This window comes from Hydractinia symbiolongicarpus, chromosome 1, assembly GCF_029227915.1.
Source record: "Hydractinia symbiolongicarpus strain clone_291-10 chromosome 1, HSymV2.1, whole genome shotgun sequence".
NCBI classification, from domain to species: domain Eukaryota; kingdom Metazoa; phylum Cnidaria; class Hydrozoa; order Anthoathecata; family Hydractiniidae; genus Hydractinia; species Hydractinia symbiolongicarpus.
In genome coordinates, this window is record NC_079875.1 from 10,937,063 (window position 1) to 10,956,857 (window position 19,795).

General features: G+C 33.0%; 1 protein-coding gene across 14 annotated transcripts; it reads right to left on the bottom strand.

Annotated features, from left to right (window-relative positions):
* Positions 1 to 223: 223 nt before the first annotated feature.
* On the bottom strand, positions 224 to 19,517 carry LOC130638112 (serine-rich adhesin for platelets-like). Of its 14 annotated transcripts, none has more exons than XM_057446976.1 (16): positions 19,350 to 19,517; positions 13,992 to 14,066; positions 13,036 to 13,203; positions 12,260 to 12,358; positions 11,667 to 11,858; positions 10,531 to 11,265; positions 9,915 to 10,031; positions 8,546 to 8,659; positions 7,701 to 7,823; positions 6,952 to 7,068; positions 6,119 to 6,523; positions 5,060 to 5,868; positions 4,419 to 4,544; positions 3,016 to 3,264; positions 2,733 to 2,843; positions 224 to 2,269 (listed from the first exon to the last, which is right to left on the bottom strand). In XM_057446976.1, exons 1-16 carry the CDS (start codon positions 19,417 to 19,419, stop codon positions 2,210 to 2,212), a joined length of 3,570 nt encoding a protein of 1,189 aa, XP_057302959.1. In that variant the 5' UTR covers positions 19,420 to 19,517; the 3' UTR covers positions 224 to 2,209. The 14 variants fall into 14 exon arrangements, with proteins under 14 accessions (XP_057302959.1, XP_057302968.1, XP_057302966.1 ...); XM_057446985.1 differs by having other exon boundaries at positions 11,044 to 11,265; positions 19,350 to 19,516; XM_057446983.1 differs by having other exon boundaries at positions 10,861 to 11,265; positions 19,350 to 19,516.
* Positions 19,518 to 19,795: the final 278 nt, after the last annotated feature.

Below are 19,795 nucleotides of genomic sequence, written 5' to 3' on the forward strand. Positions count from 1 at the left end.
AGAAATTTAAGTTAAAATACAGTTGATTTGGTCATAGATACTAGAATGTTTTCCATTAAGTGCCAATGCAGGCACATTTTCTCAGTGGTCTTTTTTCCTGTCCCCGCCATTCTGTCAATCAATTCCAATACATCTATATTAATGTATGAAATCGGTTAAAGAGATTAATTCTCCAAAATGAACAAAAAGCGTATGAAACAAAATAGAATGAAAACAATTTGAATCTCCAACTAACTTTCTTGGAAAAGTTTTATGCTCTGCTCGAAATATATACTTATGGCATTTAAACAAGGCTTTCTTACAGATAAAATATTGTACAATCAAGTAAAATAACATATACATAACATTAAAACTGTGAGAAAACAGGAGAATTTATATTAAAATGACCTAACAGTTTTGTCCGCTTAGATTATAAGTTATAAAGCATAAATAAACATGGTTTTTTTCCTCGTTCCCAGGGCCCTTTTCTCGAAATTTGATTTTTGGTACAAGGAAGTGAAAAAGATCCTCAGGTAAAAAGTTTGCAGGCAGAGGAAACTTCGTCCACCGAAATGCATACTGAAAACAATTATTCCAGAAGCTAAACTAAACTGCTAAGCTAAACTTCCGCTAAAACCTTTTTAGGTAAAAATTTACTACAAAAAGCCCAACAAATGTTAAAGGTTATGGTATACGTTGACAATCAACCAGGTGTTCAAGGTCCCAGTAAAATTTGTTGTAGACAAAATAATCCTTTTTGCTCTGGCTCTATATGGCATCAACATTCACAAAAGGTTGCAGAAAAGAGCAGTGTTTCCTGTTTAGCTACGAGTGTAATTTAAAAATAACGTAAAAAAAGATCGCCCAATGACTGCCTGACAGCATTCGTTGTACCATTGTGGTAAAGTTCAATTGTAGTTCGATTTTGTGCCGAATGGTTCTTTGAAAAAAACGTTTTATTTGAATAAAATAGAAAAAAATACTAATTTTCAATGTAAAAATGCCGAACTTGTCGCAGCCTTTTGCTGCAAACCGAAAGCCATAAGATGTCATATTTCAGTTACCATGTACCGTAAAGCCACACCGCGCTGCACAACGTTTTTCTTGATGTTAATTTAGTTCTAATTAAACTAAATTTATAACTTTTCTACGACAAAAGCTACAAAAAAGTAACTGGCTGATTTTCCATAGAATGATATAATAATTAAGCACAAAGGATCAAACAAAATCGTGTTCAAACCGTGTGACCATGCTGCGCTAATGTTGTGCTTTGACAGAGAGAATTTATGCTGTGCTATCTCCATGGTCCGACATACCTAAAAATATTCCTCGAAATTTAATTCGTTTAGGTATTAAAGATACGTTTAAAAAGTATACACAGACAGCTACGTACATACAAAACTAAATAACAAAATCTACAAAGTTTGGATATAAAAATCATACACTATCAAAAGCTACATACCTCAAGGCTAGTTTCCACTGCAACAATATATTGTAAATTGTACACAATTGTGCATTCTTGTACGAGATATTGTACAGATGTAATGGACGTACATCATATTGTGACTTCAAAGCCAACAAGTTTTTTTTAAATTAAATCAGTTTGATTACGCATATTAGCATCATCGAAACAAAAGTGCGATTTTTTTTTATGTTAAATATTTATACCCTTCTTGTATATAATTTTACACCAGTTAGTACAATTAATTAAACAATATTGTGTATTGTAGCAGTAGAATCAACCCATTTTTGGAAAAAAACTTTGTCAGACAAATTTTTGTTACTTAAAGAATTTTTGGTTGGTTACGTTAAAATATTTAGTTTAAAAAAATTTAATAAAATCTTGACTAAACAAAGAAAAGACTTTTTCCATATTCGGTGTAGTTTGTCATTTCAACTCATTTTCATGGCAATACCTCTAATGTTTTTCTTATCTACAAAAACACAATTTCAATAGGAAAGTGTATGTTTATTCTTGAACAGATTCAGGAAATTTTTGTCGTGGTTTCTTGTTCAACAAAGTTACTAAACACCCTACTTTTAATAAATTTACAGAAACTTTAACCTTATTTGTATCAACATATACAAATTCAGTTTTTATAATTTTGCAATCTTACAGTGAATGGAAATGCTTAAATACGCTTTCAATTTTTTTTCCATAACTTGTTCATACAACGTATGGTTTTATTGCAAAGTACAAATCGACGTTGTTTCGTTAACTTTTATGACTTTACAGCTCGGTGGCTTTTTCCAGAACTGGAATTTCTTGTACCAGTTTTCCGTCTAAGTACTACAAAAAACAAAAATGATTTTAACTGGATTGTATATTACAACGATTAGCAGAAGGGGAACAATATAAGACTCTAATTGCTGTATTAGCATAATGTGTTCCTCCCACTAATGTGCATAGAATACGAGTATTGTCTCATATATCTGCATTCAGTTCGTTCTTATAACAAAACCATATGTTCGATCTTAAAGTCCTAAGCTGTCTATAATTCGCATTTTTGCGCCATGAAACACTGAAGGCTGTAACAGCATTGTATAGGAGGAAGCGGAGACAAAGCTTGTGTTGATCATGGCCATAATATGGCTGAACTGCTACGAAGGGCGTGATTTAGCAAACCAAAGAGGTTAATTTCAAAAAATTTCTCCTGGTGCGCTAACTCCGACCATGGTGTGACCTTACACTGTATAATACTTGGGTAACTTCTTCGTGGAGTAAGGAGCTAACTCAACATAATACTACTAACCACTTTAGTTGTTTCTGGTGATGGTGGAGATTTTTCATCATCACTACTGCTATCACTGCCCGAATCTGGTTTCTTTTCAATGTCGGAGTCATCTCCGCTCTTCAAATTTACCTAAAAGCACAAATAAAAGCCATAAGAGCTGGTTCCCGTGTACTTTAAGATAAGTTTTTCATATGCTGGATTTGTAGGCAGTGTAATATTTTTAATGTCAGTTTGGCCTATAAAGTGCACATTATTTATATCTTGCTGCATTTAAGACAAAGAAAGAATGGTCTACTCTTACTAATTTTACGTTAACAGGCCGAAAGCCGAACGACGGTGTCGGAGGATATTCATTCATTTCATAAGCTGGATTATCAAAATGGGTAGCTGCAGGCGATTTGGGTCTAACAGTCACAGTCATAGTGCTTGTGTACGTTGGCTTCGCGTTACCATTTTCGTCAGATATTTTTACATGAGGAATACCCAGGGGATCTATATGTTGGAATGTATACTTGCGCTTCACTGGTTCCTTCTCTTTCTTACCACAGAACTATAAAAAATATAAAAATATGAAGCTAGTTATTTTAATTAACCGAATCATTACATCCCTTGGAGGCAAAATTGCACGATTCTAAGTTTTATCACCAAAGAATGGCTAAATTTCAATTGTACGTTTTTTAAGAAAAAAAAATCGCAAAATTCTGGAAATACACTTTTGGGCTTGTATTGTATTTTAGTTTCAACAGGACATGTGAAGCTGCAGTTACCCTTTTTTCTTTTTTTATAGTATACTAACAGATAATATTTTTCCTATTTACTCATATTTCCTTATTTCATATTTCCCTAGTAAGTTTTACTTCAATTAAGTACTAAAATAATTTAATACTTAATGATATGAAAATTTAAATATTCAACATTATCGTTTTAGGCGTTGTGTTAATTATTCATTTGTTATATGCTTAGATCTTTTCGAAGTATTTCTGTGCCATATAGTCTATTTTTTGTGTTACCATAAGTTTGTACATAAGTGTCCTTGTGAGCATTAGTTTCTATGTTCTAATGTCACACTGTAGTGTTTTATTGTGTTGCTTTTTAATTGTTTGCTTAATTGTCCATTAGGGACTTCTGTTTCATATGTTTGTAAGGTGTGTAGTTGTTCAGATGATGCAGTGCGTGTAAGTGGACAGCAAATTAGCAAATTACTAGTTTGTTATGTCTTTTTAAGTGAACATTTTTGTTTTGTTTTTAGTTTTGTGGTTGTAACAATTGGAATAGTTGTTTTTTGTAATGACACTTAAGTCAATTAACTTCATCTATCTATAACAGTTTCGTTTGTGCTGTTATATGTCCGTGTGCGCAAGTAAAAATAATTTTCGCGAAAAGAACTTACGCAGCGGGCTTTTTTAGCCACTAGTACAATAGTAACATTAAGTTTTTTAAATATTTAGACGCATACCTAGATAATCTATTCTTAATTAGAATAAATGCTAAAAAACCATTTTATTATTATTATAAAATAAGCAGAAGCTTTTCGAACTACGTTCGTCTTCAGTGCAAAAATGTACAAGTATAAATTCGTCTTATGAAAAACATCGGCTACTAACAGCTTGTTAATAGGTTAAGTGGTATTGTTATTTAAGCATTTTTATCAACACTGTGAGCTAAAAAAATGCATTTAATTACATAAAAATATTAGGAACTTACAATCCAGCAACAACAGCACAGCCATAATAAGAATATAAGGGATGCTACAATAATTAAGATAATCAGCCAAATAGGCCAGTCATCTTCATCATGATCGTCATGAACAACAAACACGACATGAGTGAACTAAATAAAAATACATCGTATAAAACACGTGGTATAAAACACGTCGGTTCAAACACGTCGGATAAAACATGTCGTATAAAGCTTGTCGTAGAAAAGACATTGTATAAAAGACGTCGTATAAGACACGTCGTATAAAACACGTCGTATAAACGTCAAAGAAACATCATAAAACAAGTCGAGTAACAAAACCCTTAAAAATAACATTATGGAGGCACGTCTTTTGCTTGATAAGAATACAGTAAATCATTGAATGCTCATTGTAGACGCTTCAGGCGTTCTTATTAATTTGAGTTAGGAGTTGGGAAATAAAAAAAACATACTTTAAAAAAAACATTACGGGAAGCGCCTAATAACCGACGGCAGATATGCATATTCAGTTGAAGCGCTTGTTTGTATTTTCTTTTAAAATAAGAGAGTTATGCAGCAGGACTGCTTGTTTTGCAAAGGGCGCTTGTTTAATTATTTCCAATAATGGAAAGCGTTAAAGTGAAAGCTACGTTTATAGAAACATTTACCGTTCCGTTGCCAAAATGTTTTCCTATCTCTGCTGTATCACCTCCTTGTAATAACTTCAAAAGTTCTACTACTGCAGCATTTGTCAAATCTTTATTTGGCTCCTTACTGGACTTGTAGCTGATGTAAAATTTTACAACAGCTGTTTCATCAGGGCTGCTTTTACAATTTCCTAAGTTCATTACAATCACTTGATCCGCGCCTGTACTTTTCTCCACATTTTTTGACAAAACTTTAGCAAGTCCTTCTCTAAATTCTGGGGAATATTTACAAAAATCTTTCCATAGCATTGTTAACGTCACGTTGCCGTAGAAATCTGGTTTGTCGGGAGAATCTGTTGTGTACAGGCGTTCTGTAGTGGCGATTGTCGGTTCTTTCGTTGTCGGTAGGCTGGTGCTTGTTAAGGGTGTATCTGTGGGTTTCTTTGTCGTAGCATTTGTGTTAAGCCCTTCCGTTGTAGCATTTGTTATTGGACTATCTGTTGGTTTTGATGTAGTGTTTGATTGTGTTGTAGTTTTAGGCTTCTCTGTTGTTTCTTTGGTAGGTGGAAGAACTGCTACAGAGGAGGACATTACAGTTGATGTTGAAGGACTCGGTTCTATGGACTTTGTTGGCGTTGTAGATGACTGAGTTTCTGATTTAGTACTGGACGAGCTGGTGCTACTTTTAGTTGGAGTTGCTTCAATACTAGTTAATGACTTTGACGCCGATGTTGATGATTTTGACGCAGATGTTGATGATTTTGTCGCCGATCTTGATGATCTTGTCACCGACGGTAACGTACTTGAAGGCGGCAAAACTTTAGTCACACCTATAAAAATGAACAATTTCAAAGTAGGGTATTTAAAAAACCATTTATTAGAATCTAACTTGGTTGAAATACTGTTAATCCGATTAGATTTCATATGATATTAAATAAACACGCGTTCTTCTGTTGTACTACACACATAACTTTACATTTCGAAGTGATCAAATGATATCACATACGGGTAAAGTTGTTTCAACAATATGTTGAATAACAGTACTAATATAAAACAAAACTTAACATCTTTGAAACTTACTAAGGATTGTGCTTGCAGACGATCCTATCTGATAAGAAGAACTTTTCAGTGCTGGTGTACTTCTTGATGTGCTTAGAGTGACTTCAATTGTTGGTGATGTTTGAACTTCAGTAGACGAAGGAAGTAAGGTGGCTATTGGCTCTGTAGTTGAAGATGTAACTACCATACTGTCGCTAATGGATATAAGGGACATCGATTTTATATTTGAAGCTGATATGCTTCTTTGAGGGCTGTTAGAAGAACTAAGAACCATGCTGACTTCAATTGAAGGCGTGAATAATCTAGTCTTAATTGTAGCACTAGTTGATACAGATTCTCGTCTTGTTGTTGGCGCGATTTTTATAGAAGTGGAAACTTTTTCCTCCACTTGTGAAGATATTATTGGTAAGGAGGAACTTGATGAAACTAAAAGGTAGAATCGGATTAGTATTTTCTTTCAATGATGTCTAGCGTATTTTGCATATCAAAAACACATTCTCTTAGGGTGATAACAATGTTCTTGCAGAAGGGTGTGCGTTTAACGTTTAACGTTTTCTTTTTTAATGTTTTAATAACTTAACAAAAATAATTTAACGTTTTAATAACGTTTTCTTTTACCGTGTTGTGTTCATTGCTAAAGTGTAAAATAGATTATCTATTATCACATTCAATGTTGTGGTAATAGAGAGCTGATGAAGAATATTTCTATGTTAACTAACCCTTTTGTTTAGAAAATCTGGACCAAAAAGCTTAACAAAATATGATAGGGTGCAATAATTTCAGTTATTCGTGCATTTCAAGAGTGCAATGGGCGACAAAGACAGAGAATACACGTATCTAAAATGGTAAATTACAGTATGCTGATGTCTGATTTGTTAGGCCAGATGAAATTGAAGGTAAATATGATATTGAAGGTTTCAAGGATAGTAATGTAGCAGATGGTATTCTTGTATCTGTGGATGAATAGGTAGCTAAATACACAAATAATACTCTTCTATATATACTTTATTGGAAAAGCCTTCGGCATATGACCTAGGTGCACTAACATATATTACACGTGTGAGATTTTCCCTAACTCCATTTTACAAATTTGCAAAAGTAGGTCAGCTATCATGTTCAAGAAATGATAAGCTTTGAATGATAATGGAACACTGAACAGAGAAAATAGTGCGATAGTGCGTGCGATAAATTAAAAAAATTAAAACATTGAAACATTTTTAGCGGGAACCCCTATACAAAGGCGATAATGAAACAACGAACAACGTATGCATGGTTGTGTAATGCAATGATTTGTTACTAATACAATATTGCACTGTGCTGTGAATTTATGCGCGTAAATTGTATGATATATTATGTGTAGCTATGCAATCTGGTGTAGCAGTAATACAGTGTTGTGCTGTCAGATATTTTGATGACTAAGAGTAGTGTACGGTATTAAAGGGCATAAATTGTATGGTATGTTATGTGCAGTTATGCAGTCTTGTGCGGCAGTTACATAGTGTTTATATAGTAGCAAAGAGTGTTGTGCGGTGTTACGCAGTCTTGCATAACAATTTCCTGTGCAGATAATCTAGCGTGCAGTGCCAATATAATGTCTACGTACTAGAGCTTGCAGAATGCATCGTTGATGTTGCATCCATGGAGCTTCTTGTAATAACTGTGGTGTACATTTCCATTGAAATATAGCTTGTTAATGCTTTGCTGTTACTTTTAACTGTGGAAAGGGCTAAATATTAGGTAATGTTTTGTAATATTGTAATGTTGGTAAATGTAAGATAGTACTCGCTTTTTGTATAAATACTGGGATTGTATTTTTTTTTGGCAAATTTGTTACTGATTTAAAAAAAAAGATTTTTTCTGAGAAATTGTTGCTTATTAAAAGAAAAAAGGGAAGTGGCGTTTAATCTCACCTATAGTTTGTTTAACCTTCACTGTTTGAAAAATAATCTCTATAATTACGGGTATCATTAAATGCATTCCTGTATTAATGATACCCTTATTTTGTTAAAAATGGTAGCAGAATTTCTCCTGCTAATGATGCACCAAATAGCTTTTCCCAGGATATAAAAAAATCTTAATTTTCAAAGGGCTAGTAACTAGCTAATATATATATATACTATATGCGCTCAGGTTATAAAACAGTGAAGCCATTTCAAAAACTCGAAAAAACTACAATGCACTGTGCAAGATGAAGGCAATATTTGAATAGTAGCTCAGTTGTTGAAGAAATTCTAAGGCATTTGATGTAACTTAAAAAACGGTTTTAAATGTTTAACTCAAAAATGGTTTATGGTACCTAAAATTTAAGATAAACTAACAAAACTGTACAGAAGATGTTTATGGTTATTTGTGACAATTTGGGCACCCTATTTTCTTGAAAAGTCAAAAAAATGTGTCAGTGTGAATGGGAAAATTATATGTGGTGTTTGTTAAAAGAAATAACATTACTGTAGGCCGACGTTTGACTTGGTGCATCAGATGAAATTAATGATGAGGATGTCGAAAGCTTTAAGGACATCAAAGAAGGGGTTGCGTTTAATGTGTCTGTGGTTGGATGGATAGCTAAATGTACAAATAGTACTTTAAACATTTATTTTTTGCTTTTTTAATGCAACTTTTTTCTTACTTATTGGTGAATGTCATCTTCTTGTAATTAGCAGTTTCAGAAGCTCTAGGTATTTTGCAGTACAATGGTAACTTGAGTTGCTGTAGTTAGTAAATAAGGTTACGCAATCAATTATGTAGCTATTTTGAGCTTTTCGTCAATAGTTTATGATGCGTTTTGGAAAGATACTAGCCTAAAATATGATCACAGACAAGGAAATGATAAATTCAATGTTTTGTAAAGACTGTGGTAGATCATTTAAATAATAATACCTAGAATGTTTACGACAGACGACTTTATAATAAAAACAATTGTTCCATAGCACACGCAAATAGATAGTGACCACTTAACGCAAAGAGTGATGCAAAAGTCTTATTTATTTCTGGTAGAGAATCTACGAAGTAAATTGAAAAAAAAAAAAAAAAATTAGTGTTGAGCGAGTGTGCTTGTGGGAACGAAACATGTATGAATAAATTACTGCATACTGCTGTTTGGTTTGATGGATCAGATGAAATTTATGTATATGACATTAAATTTTATAATGATACTACGGTAGCAGTTGGATTTGATGTATCTGTAGCTGGATGCGTGGTTAGTTAGATAAGTAATAGCTCCCACCATTCTTTCAACGTTTTTTATTCATTTCCAAACCAGTTCAGTAGACCTCAGTCATCAAAACATTTTTGTAGATATTCAAATCAAGACCTGCAACCAATCTCGCGCCTTTTTATTGTCATAAAGACATAGAAAATCAAGCTTATTAGTTGTGATGATTCAAAACCCAGACCCATCTCATCAAGTAGCAATTAAATTAACGTAACTCAATCCGTGCTATTTGACACTTAACAAAAGATATCATGCTTTATGCTGGTATGCTGGTACTGTTAAGTTAAACAATCGATTACCACATATACAGATTGTTGTAACTAGAAGAGAATTCTGCTATGTTAAAAAGGAATTAATAGTGTTATAATATGCGAGGTCTATAGAATCTAAAAATTTGCGGTTTATTACTTTTACCTGTGGGCCTAATGAATTTAAAAATATGCGGATACTGAAAAGAATGGGATGCAATTAGTACATTCGTTGCCATGTATGCTGCCTTTTTGTACGGTTTGGGTGTGTTGTGCATTTGACTGAAAATATATTATGGTGTAAGCAAATTGCTGTGCTGGACAATCAAACGTGCAGTGCGAAAAAATGATTACATACTAATGAAAGAGGAATGCGCTGTTGTTTTTGTCTCCATGGAGCTTCCTTTAAGAATTGGACTTGATGGTTCCATTGAAGTAGATCTTGTTCCAACTTTACTGTTGCTACTTACCAAAACTGTGTGAAGAACGAAATACGTGTTATTGACAGCTAATTATTTTTCTTATTTATATAGATGCGTCTAAAGGGATGCCTGTGCAAGTGATATTGAAAGACGTATGGTTTTTGTGTAAAAATGTAATGAAGATACTTACTCTGAAATAGTAGGATGTAACCTTTTTAACAATAATAAAACCCCTTATAAATTTTAGAGTAACGAAGTATTATTTTATTGTTAGGTGGCAAAAATAAATTCAAAATGATTATTAGTGCGAAAAAAAAATTCTCAATCTGAAATGTGAAAAATAATTAAAATACGGAAGAATGTAAATTTAAATAATTTTTAAATATTTTTTTGTAAAACATTTCGCTTTCTTAAGATTTCAGAAGAGGTTAATGCATTTTTAAGCTCTTGAAAACGTTGATAGATAAAAATTTTAAATACGGTAAAAATATTTCGCAGTTAAGTTGTGCATGACAAAAAAAATTATGTGCGGATATTATAAGTCATTAATACCCGATTGAAATGAAGTGGTTGATTCAGATCCAGTTATGACGGATGTCAAAGATAAAGGTGGAGATAAGGTTGCTGTTGATGTTGATGAAATTGATGATGATGTACTTTCTGACGACCTTGGAAATATTAACGTGTTTTCTACGGATTGTGCGCTTGAACTTGTTATAGTTGTTAATAACGACATGAGCAGAGTTCTTGATGTTGACATTGACAGAACACTGGATGGTGCCAGAGTTTCCAGAGGTGACGTGATTATTGTTGTTGATATTGTTAAAGATGATACAGCCGATGTTTCTAATGTTATTGAAGATGTGCTTGCAGATGACATACCTGATGACGCTGATGGGAGTGAGGTTTTTGAAGTCGATGATGCCATAAATGATGCACTTGCTGCTATTAAACTAGTTGGAGAAGGAGGGCTTGCTGTTGCTGATTGTCTTGGAGATGAAATGGATGAAATGCTTAACGTCGAAGCTGGAATGCTTGACATAACAATCGTTGCTGAAAAAATACCTGTTTCTGAGGGCGCAGAATTTGATGCTGAAGGCGAATAACTTGACGTTGTCGGTATAACCGGTGTTGGAGAGAAAGAACTTGACGCTGGTAATAGGGTGCTTGAAGCTGTAGATGTCGAAGTTAATGTGGAGTATGAAGTACTTGATGTTGAAGGTGGAATTCTCGACGTTGATGAGCTAGTTTCTATTGAAGTGCTAGGAGGAGACTTACTTGACGATGCTAAAATAAAAATATAGAAACTGGACTTTTAGAGAGATGGAGTCACAAACGAAAGATTGATAACATAATTTGACAATGTTTGGTTGCAAGTTGTCTTTAATTTTTTTATTTGGCTATTTTGGAAACACACATGGAATAAAAAATACCCATATAAATTCACAGTCTCTTGTCCTAATATATCTTAATAGCGGAAATAGTGACATAGTTTCTTTCATTCATCCTTTACTTTCCTTCATACGTAAAAATATAGATTTTGACGACTACAAAAATAACTGCGAGCCTCTGAAAGCAATCCAAATAGTGTAGATTTTGGCATCTTTAATTGCAATTACCCCCACTCTGATTCGGTACACTATGTTCAATTCACACTTAGTTTATAAACTGTTTACAATTCATGTTACCTGGACAAACACCTAAGTTGCATGACTGTGTAGCTGTTTCCACGTCAGGGTATGACCTTCCTTTACATGTACTCTTTGTGCAACTTTTCTTAGGCGGATCCACACAATTTCGAGTTCTTGTCCTAACTCCTGCATCACATGATTTAGAGCATGCACCCCAATTAGACCATTCTGTCCAAAAATTCAGAGCACCTAAAAAACAAGAATGAAGAAATTAACTTGAATAGTCATTAGAATATTATTGGCTGACTATCTATTTTTGTCTGATAAAAAAGAGAATCCAAGAGTTGTATTCTTGCACACTGGAGGATGTCTGCTTTATTATACAGCTGTTTATCCACATTAGTCAAATTCAGGACAGTTTGAACATGGAGTTGTATGTTGAACTTCTTGAAGCCTATCTTGGCATGAATATTAAAAATCCAATTGAATCAGTTCTGCAAATAGTTCATTATATGTTTATTAAAAAAATTCAGAATTGCAATTGAAGTGTAAAGATGCAAGAGATCTTTTTACGCTGATACCCAGGAAGATGGATCCATCCTCCTAGCCGATACTAAACAATCTAATTGTATTTTAAAGGAAATTCTCACCTGTGCTTATACAAGTGAAATTAACTACGATGTATTTGCTTTTGGATGGACATGGATCTCCCCAAACATCAACTTTACATTCATCTTGGAAATTAAACGCTAGAAAAGGATGTAAAAGATGGAATTTTTTCTAATAACAGCTTAAAAAACGAATTACAATAATTTATTCCTCTCAATGTTAGAATATAAGATACAAACCATATTTCCAGAGATTTTTGGATCAGTTTTTAAAAAAAAAAAAATTCAAAAGAAAAACCTGAACCTTTCTTATCAGCTTATTTTAGGTGTAGAGGAGCTATGTAGTTGAGATTGAAAGCGACCTTGACTTCCAAGGAAATTCAAAAGTATACTATAAACTTTCCTTTCTTTAAAAAAAGTACATATAAAAATCATTGTCTCATCAGTATGAGTGATTTAGATTTCGCATATAAACTTTTATTTTTATGCAACAGCTACCTGTATTTTAAAATTACACCGTGCATCCTGACGTTTTAAACACCAATTTTAAAAAGATTCTATTCCCTATTCTTTCCCTACTTTAAAGATCGCCGCCTTTAAGCCACGGGGACATGGAACAATTTTGGCACATTAATTTTTTTTTTGCAATCATCTAAAAAATTATGTCTTCAAGCATCCATGCTACAAATAACATCTCTATCAAAACAAGGGAAATATTTAGCCAGTCCTAAGTGCTTCAAAAGCACTAATACCCTAGTGTATATCCAAGCTATATGGTTTAAAATGTAGTTACAACAACTTATAATTAATTATCTTACATGCTTTTAGCGTACACTCTGTTTCGTTGTCACAAAGTCTTTTTGCATTATCCAATTGAGATTCTGCCAATGTTGCATTTGGTACGCAGTCAGTTATAGTACCACTCGGGTTTTTACAATCTATTGTACTTGTTCTTCCAAAAAAGGCACCGGTTATACTTAAAACTCCTACAAAAGAAAAATTGTGGGTTAGTGTACTTCATATGTGACGTATGGTTTAGCAGTTGCGTACACATTTTTTTAAAATAAGTTCTTTTTTGTCTGACGCTGGGTGTTTGTTTGTTTGTTCGTGAATTTGTGGAGTTCTTCGGATACCTGTGTAATTTTAGATTTAATGTTCAACATAAAGCGAAGTGTGGTTCTAAACGAAAGAACAACACAAAAGTACGACGTGCTCGAAGTCCAACAATTTGTTGATGAAATGAATTTACAAGAACTGTCAAATATTTTATTGTTTTACGAGCCTTGTGTTCAAAAAAGAAAAAAAAACTTAGCTTTTACCTTTACGTAGAATTTCCGCGATTGAAAAATTATTCGAGGTTCGAAATATTTTTAAGGTGTTCTTAGTTTTGGGGCAAATCTCAGCCTAAATGTATATGTAGCAGATTCTTTTAAGAAGGAAACTCGTGTTATAAGTTTAAATTAAATATCTTTCCCTTAATAAGAATTCCAAAATTCTAACCAGGCTGATCATTATTCTCATTTCTGCATTGTTCTTATATTTTTATAAATCACATCATTTTCTATGATTTTCCACAAAAATTACATACCAATTGGTGAATGTTGTTTAAAACATTTACAAGTTCCTAATAAACGTCACCACACAAACTGTCATAAATAAGTGGACTGTACGAATACTAAGTGTGAAAATAGCAATGACCTGGCTGTTTGATTGATTATGTTGAATAAAGGGATGAAGTTAAACATGCTGAAGATAAACACTTAATCATACATACCGCCGCTCTTGCATGTTATTTTCCGTGTTAGCCCTGTACAAATTCTTTCTGTACATTGGTTATTTAAACCGCAATCTAAAAGCAAGATAAGAATTTCCAGAAAATAAGCTTAAAGATTTCCATGATTGTTGGCGCCTCCTTCATACATGAAGGTCCAAAAAAAATCGTACGCCTCTGTATTCTGATAAAAATTTAAACTTCGGGATTTAAAATTTGTCTGCGTTAACTTTAATGATTAGGAAGATTTTACTGCTGGTAAAGCATATCTATATTAATAACGCCCGTGCTTTGTCTGTTTGAAGCTACAAAGTCTATAATGAGTTGAAAAAAGTCAAAAACGAGCGTCTTTATACTCCATAACAAGGTTCATAGCCTGGCATTTTTTGTACGCTAACTCCAATCAAGCGCCTAAAACACAATGGTGATTATCGCCAATTTTGGTCGAAACTTTGTTAAAAAATCACGGTGTGGTAAATTAACCAATCAACAGGCTGAAATATATATTTAAAATCAACGTTTTTGGGCGTCGTTTTCATTGTCCGAGTCTCTCACACTTTTTGTATGATAGCGACGGCAAAGACATGTTTAAAAAGTGCAGGTGGATGTTGATAGTTTACTAATATTTTAATTATTAATTCACCACGTGTTTAAGACATGTACAAAATTTAAAGAAACCAATATGATTTTCTGTTGAAGTTATTATTCCATTTGGTAATTTATTTTATGCCAGCCAACAATTGTTTATTTTTGTGTTAAATTATTGGGTTTTTTTGCTTACAATTGATTTTGTAACAAACAGCAGGCTTAAGTTGTGTTTAAGTTGAAACTGAGGCTTAACTGGGGAAATTTCACAACAACTTTCGCTTCCCGGTGGTTGTTTAAATTAACAAAAGGACAATGATATATTTTTATAAGTTCATCGATAGGTTTTATTAAAACTGACGATCAGTTTTCGAACTTTTACATCAACTTTTACATTAACTTTTACATCTCCCCAAAACATAATTGCTGGGTGGCTGTTTTCGCTTAACAGCATGTGCTTTTATTCCGGTCGAAGGCGCGGAAATGCAATGCTAATTCAGCACAACAAATTTGTATTGTTTTAAACGCTCCACTCAATTTGCCACAAACTCTTTATTTTATTTTAACAGAAGTCAATTTTGAACTTTCACGAAAACTTATTCTTCAAAAAATAAAGTTGCTTTGTGACTGTTTTCTTTTTAAAAATAACAGATGTTCAACGTAAAGTATACCTGTAGAGCGCTCTACCCGGATTTCAGGCAAGGTTAATTTGTACTTAGACCTTAACTTAGCATTTCACGCTTAAGCATAGTCACTATAATATACTTCATGCTAACAGGCCAATAAGGATGTCCGAAATACTAATGCAGGTAAAATGTAAGACAAGCGAAAATCCAAGGACCGACGGAATTGTGGATTCTTCCAAGGAATAGCGACTAGTTTACTATTTTAATATCTGTTTTCCGTTAAAAATGGTAGCTGAAACGCTACTTGTGCTGAAGATGTCAGATTATGTACGGAAAGCAATACTCTGGGAACTGGAATTTGTACAACAGATGCGCGGGTGGACTTGAGCTAACAACTAGTCTTTTTTAAAAAGTCTGCAAACTTTTTAAACACAATAGATCTAAACCTTAAAGCGTACAATAGGTATAACCGCTATTTACTTACTGTATTGCGGTTAGTATTAAGCCTCTGCTAATTAGTTCTTCATTTTTAGAACCTTTTTAGCGAGTCGTATAGTATAGTATAGTATGTCGTCAATTTGCTTGCGAAGAAATTCGAATAGCTTCTATATAACCCATCTAAGTGACTTTACTGTGAACCTTTTTTTTAATTTTTTTCAATTCCAGCAAGACAGGATTATGGATGAAGTTGAAGTTTGTTGTAGAATTGGTAACAATGTTTAGGTCCTAAGGTTAGCTAAGTACGTGTGTATCCTACTTGTCGTGCATCCTATGTGTTGTAAAATACGTCTTATACACGTTTTATACATTTCTGCCATGTGACGAATTAATAATACACTAGTCCTTAGCCCGTGGAAAATCCACGGTTTCGCCCGTCCTTTTTATACAGCATTGCGTGCTTCTCGCTATTGCGCAGCTAAGCTACCATTTTGCGTGACAGACAGACAGACAGACGTATACGGGTATTATAACATAGATTTTGAAATCGTGCTGGATAAGTTTAATAAGTTCTTTTTTATTGAACTAATGTTCTAGTTGTGTTTATTTACTATGTATTTCTTTTAAATAATATTTTTATTAATATAAACGTAAAAATGAAAATAGGGTTTTACCAGCACACTACAAGGTCTTCGACTCCTAAAAACATCGTGGGGTGGACTATTTAACTTGTCTTTTGTTGCCTTCTAACACTGGGGGTAAGTCATAAAAAAGTCTGCCTGCTTTCAGGAGACTTCAGAAGCTTATAAAGCATTTCAATTCAGACAGGTTTGTTAAAATTTTTGACAAAATAACATCACTTGAAATTTACAACGTCTAGTCCTAAAAATATAATATGTTGTTTGGACTGAAACTGAGAAGTTTTCTAAGCTATTAAAGTGGAATGAGTAAAATGTCCTTCCAAAATATACTAGAGTTCAAAATCTGCATTGAAAAACTTTAAACTTTTTTAATTTCTTTAACATGGTTTGTTAAACGTTCTCACAGACATACGTTATTATTAAAAAATCCGTCACTCTTTAATTTCGTCGGTAAAACCGTCGTTAATAATTTTCGTCACCTAGAGAAAAATTCGTAATTTTTAACCGACTAAATAATTTTGGCCGGGTATATTTACTTTGCTATTCATGGGGTTATTTAAACAAGCGCAAAAGTTAGCACACGCGGGAAAGTTTTGTTTGAGCTGGGTGAAAATTAGTACGAATAAGGCTACTATTCTTTTGTGGTCTTATTTTAACTTAAAAGAAAGTGTCATATTTAGAGATAGTTTAGATGCTTCATTTTTTTCTGTCAAGTCTGGCTCATATAAATATTATGGTTTAGATCTAGCCAACAAACTTAAAGTCTTATGTCCGATGCAAATATTTACAAATTAAAATTAAAAAGTTTAAAATGTGTGAGCCTTATATAGAAGTGGTGTCCGTAATTAGTTGTGAGGGACCGACTCGAATTTTTGGCGTGTTTCTTGGGTGTTGTTCGTTTTCAACGTAGAAAATATCTCAAAGAGCTCTTTAGGCAAGACTGAGTAAAGCCACAATTAAATACCCTGTGTTTGATAACATATCAACCTTGGTCCCAACACGCTTTGATGCTGTACACTTAGACGATATTTGGAAAATTGAATGCTTACATAATGCATAAAAATTATGTTTTAGGACTTAAAGAATCTATATTGTTCTACTCAAGCCAAAAATGGTAGCTGCAAGAAGCGACGGGAGAATTCTCGTGGATTCTTTGATGCACTAATAAGTCGTAATGCAAGTGCTTAACTAATGCGTTAGGTGAAACGGAGTACAGTGGTGGCGCGTGTGATAATACATTAGTACTTGTTGGTCTCTCGCAAATTGAAAATACAATAAGCCTTGTGTCAGCCCCTTATCTACGGTTGGTCGATCATTATCATATTTTTTTTTAAATACAGCTATTACTATTAAAAATTGTTACCGTCTGAATGCTTTATATGACGTTTTATTGACGCCATCCATGTTGATTGTATTGTACGCAGTATTTCGAAATCATCCGAATGATTTGTACGAATATTTCTTCCCACGGACTCCCACGGATTTTGAATTATACAGAACATTCCCGATGCGTTAATAATAAAATGCTGAATAATTTTTAATATGAAATATTTAGATTTTTAAAGATTATAATTTTCATGACAAAAAAAAATTATTCTGAACAGTTTTAATTTAGCAGACAATAATCTAAACTTTTTTTTGCCGGTTTTATTTAGAATTTTTGCCTCTTCAAAGTTGTAGTGAATAAAATATTGTCAATAATTTGCCAATATTTTGGCATATTGTTGCTAATAAATTGTCAAACAGTTTGTATAAAATATTAAAGAAGAATGTCATGCAAAAAAAGGCTTGCCACTGAGGTGACTCACCAATGACAATTTACACACAAATTTATTAAGAAAATAACTATTCTGTAACTGCGTTAGGGATCCATTTAACTCGCCTTAGACCACTCCCTGAACCAATAAAAAGTCACTGAAATGGTGTTGCCTACGCGTTTTCTCTTTTCTCGCTCATACAAACTATGATTCCACAGTCACTAATTTAAGTTTTTTTAGAACGAGTTGATACCTAAGAAAGTAAATGCTCTCTCGCTTGTGCAAACATCACGAGGACTGAAATTGTTTATTTAAGTAAATATTTATAGTTGATAAACCTAGTTACATAAACATATACTCAGTTTTAAATTAATACAAGGCGATGTTATAGTACAATTTTAATGGTTACAAACCATTTTTTTATCATTTCGTTGTCCTTTTGGGGAAATGATGACAAGTGTATAAACAACAGAACCGTCTCCTTTAATAATACCTGAATTTCAAAATGTTTGACAAATCACTACTTTGTGCTAAATAAACACGAAACAATCTTGCCTTGAATATGTACGACGGGTGATAATGTGAGGACCGAAATATGTAAGACGAAAGAACCTGTGTTTTTCCTAAGGGCTAAGGACTAATATACTTTTGTTACTTTTTGTGCATGTTAGTTGTGCTAAGTACAGCTTTTAGAGCCACTAAATTATAACTTTCACCAATTAAATTAATTTTAGAATTAGCTAAGAAAAAAGGATCTCAAGCAATTAAGAGGGGAATGTTTTTTTATTTTTATGCTTAAAATTTCCTATTTTTTGTTTGTTGCTCAAGGTAGATAAAATTTGTCGTTGAAGAAACACATAACATTAACAAATAAGGACACAGGTAAAGTACAATGGCGGATTATATTCATTAAAAGAAGTAAGTTTTTAGATTTTAGTGGCTTACACGAAATATGCTTTAGGTGAAAAATAAATCTATCAGATCGAAATTTTAGTTTCTAAATGTTTGTAAATGAAGAGCGCATTGCAACAAAAGAAAACAATGCGTAGTTCGTTATTAACTCCGAAAGTAATTTGTGATTGTTGTTTAAAAAGACATTTGAATAAGACTAGCCGAATTGAAACAGCTTAAGATATATAAATCAAAAGATACAAAATTGGTCAAGAGATATAAAATTCTAAATTTAAAGTTTTTATTGAACAGCTTTCTACTCAGATTCGATGACAGTACAGTAACGTGACGCAAATACCTCTGTTGCTTGGATTTTAGAACTACAGACGCAAATAGCACCAGTGAGTAAAAATTAAAGCTTACCTAACTGCGAATATCCATGGTGAAGCAAAATAATAAAGATGAAATCTATAAAGATGACTTTCAAACCCATCTTTAAAATATATTCACTCCGCTACTTTTTTTATTTTGTTAACTTTGAAAATTTAAACTATTTTTCACAGATATTCTCTTTTCTTTTATGAGTTTATTATTTTTTCTACATTTTATTTTTTTTATTTGTTTTTTGTTAAATTTGTTTAATTTGCTGAAAAAAAATTTACACACGCATTAAAAAGCGTTTACATATTGGGCTAAATAACAAACATGGTTGCCAAGGTAACATTAATAAACGCTAATTTCTTGTAGGGCTGTTTTACACAGATTAATTTTGACATTTTTTTGTCAATGAAAACCTTACTGGCTAAATCGGAATAATTTTGCCTAGTCAAAGAGTTATTTCAAAACAGCACACATTCCTTTTTTGAGCT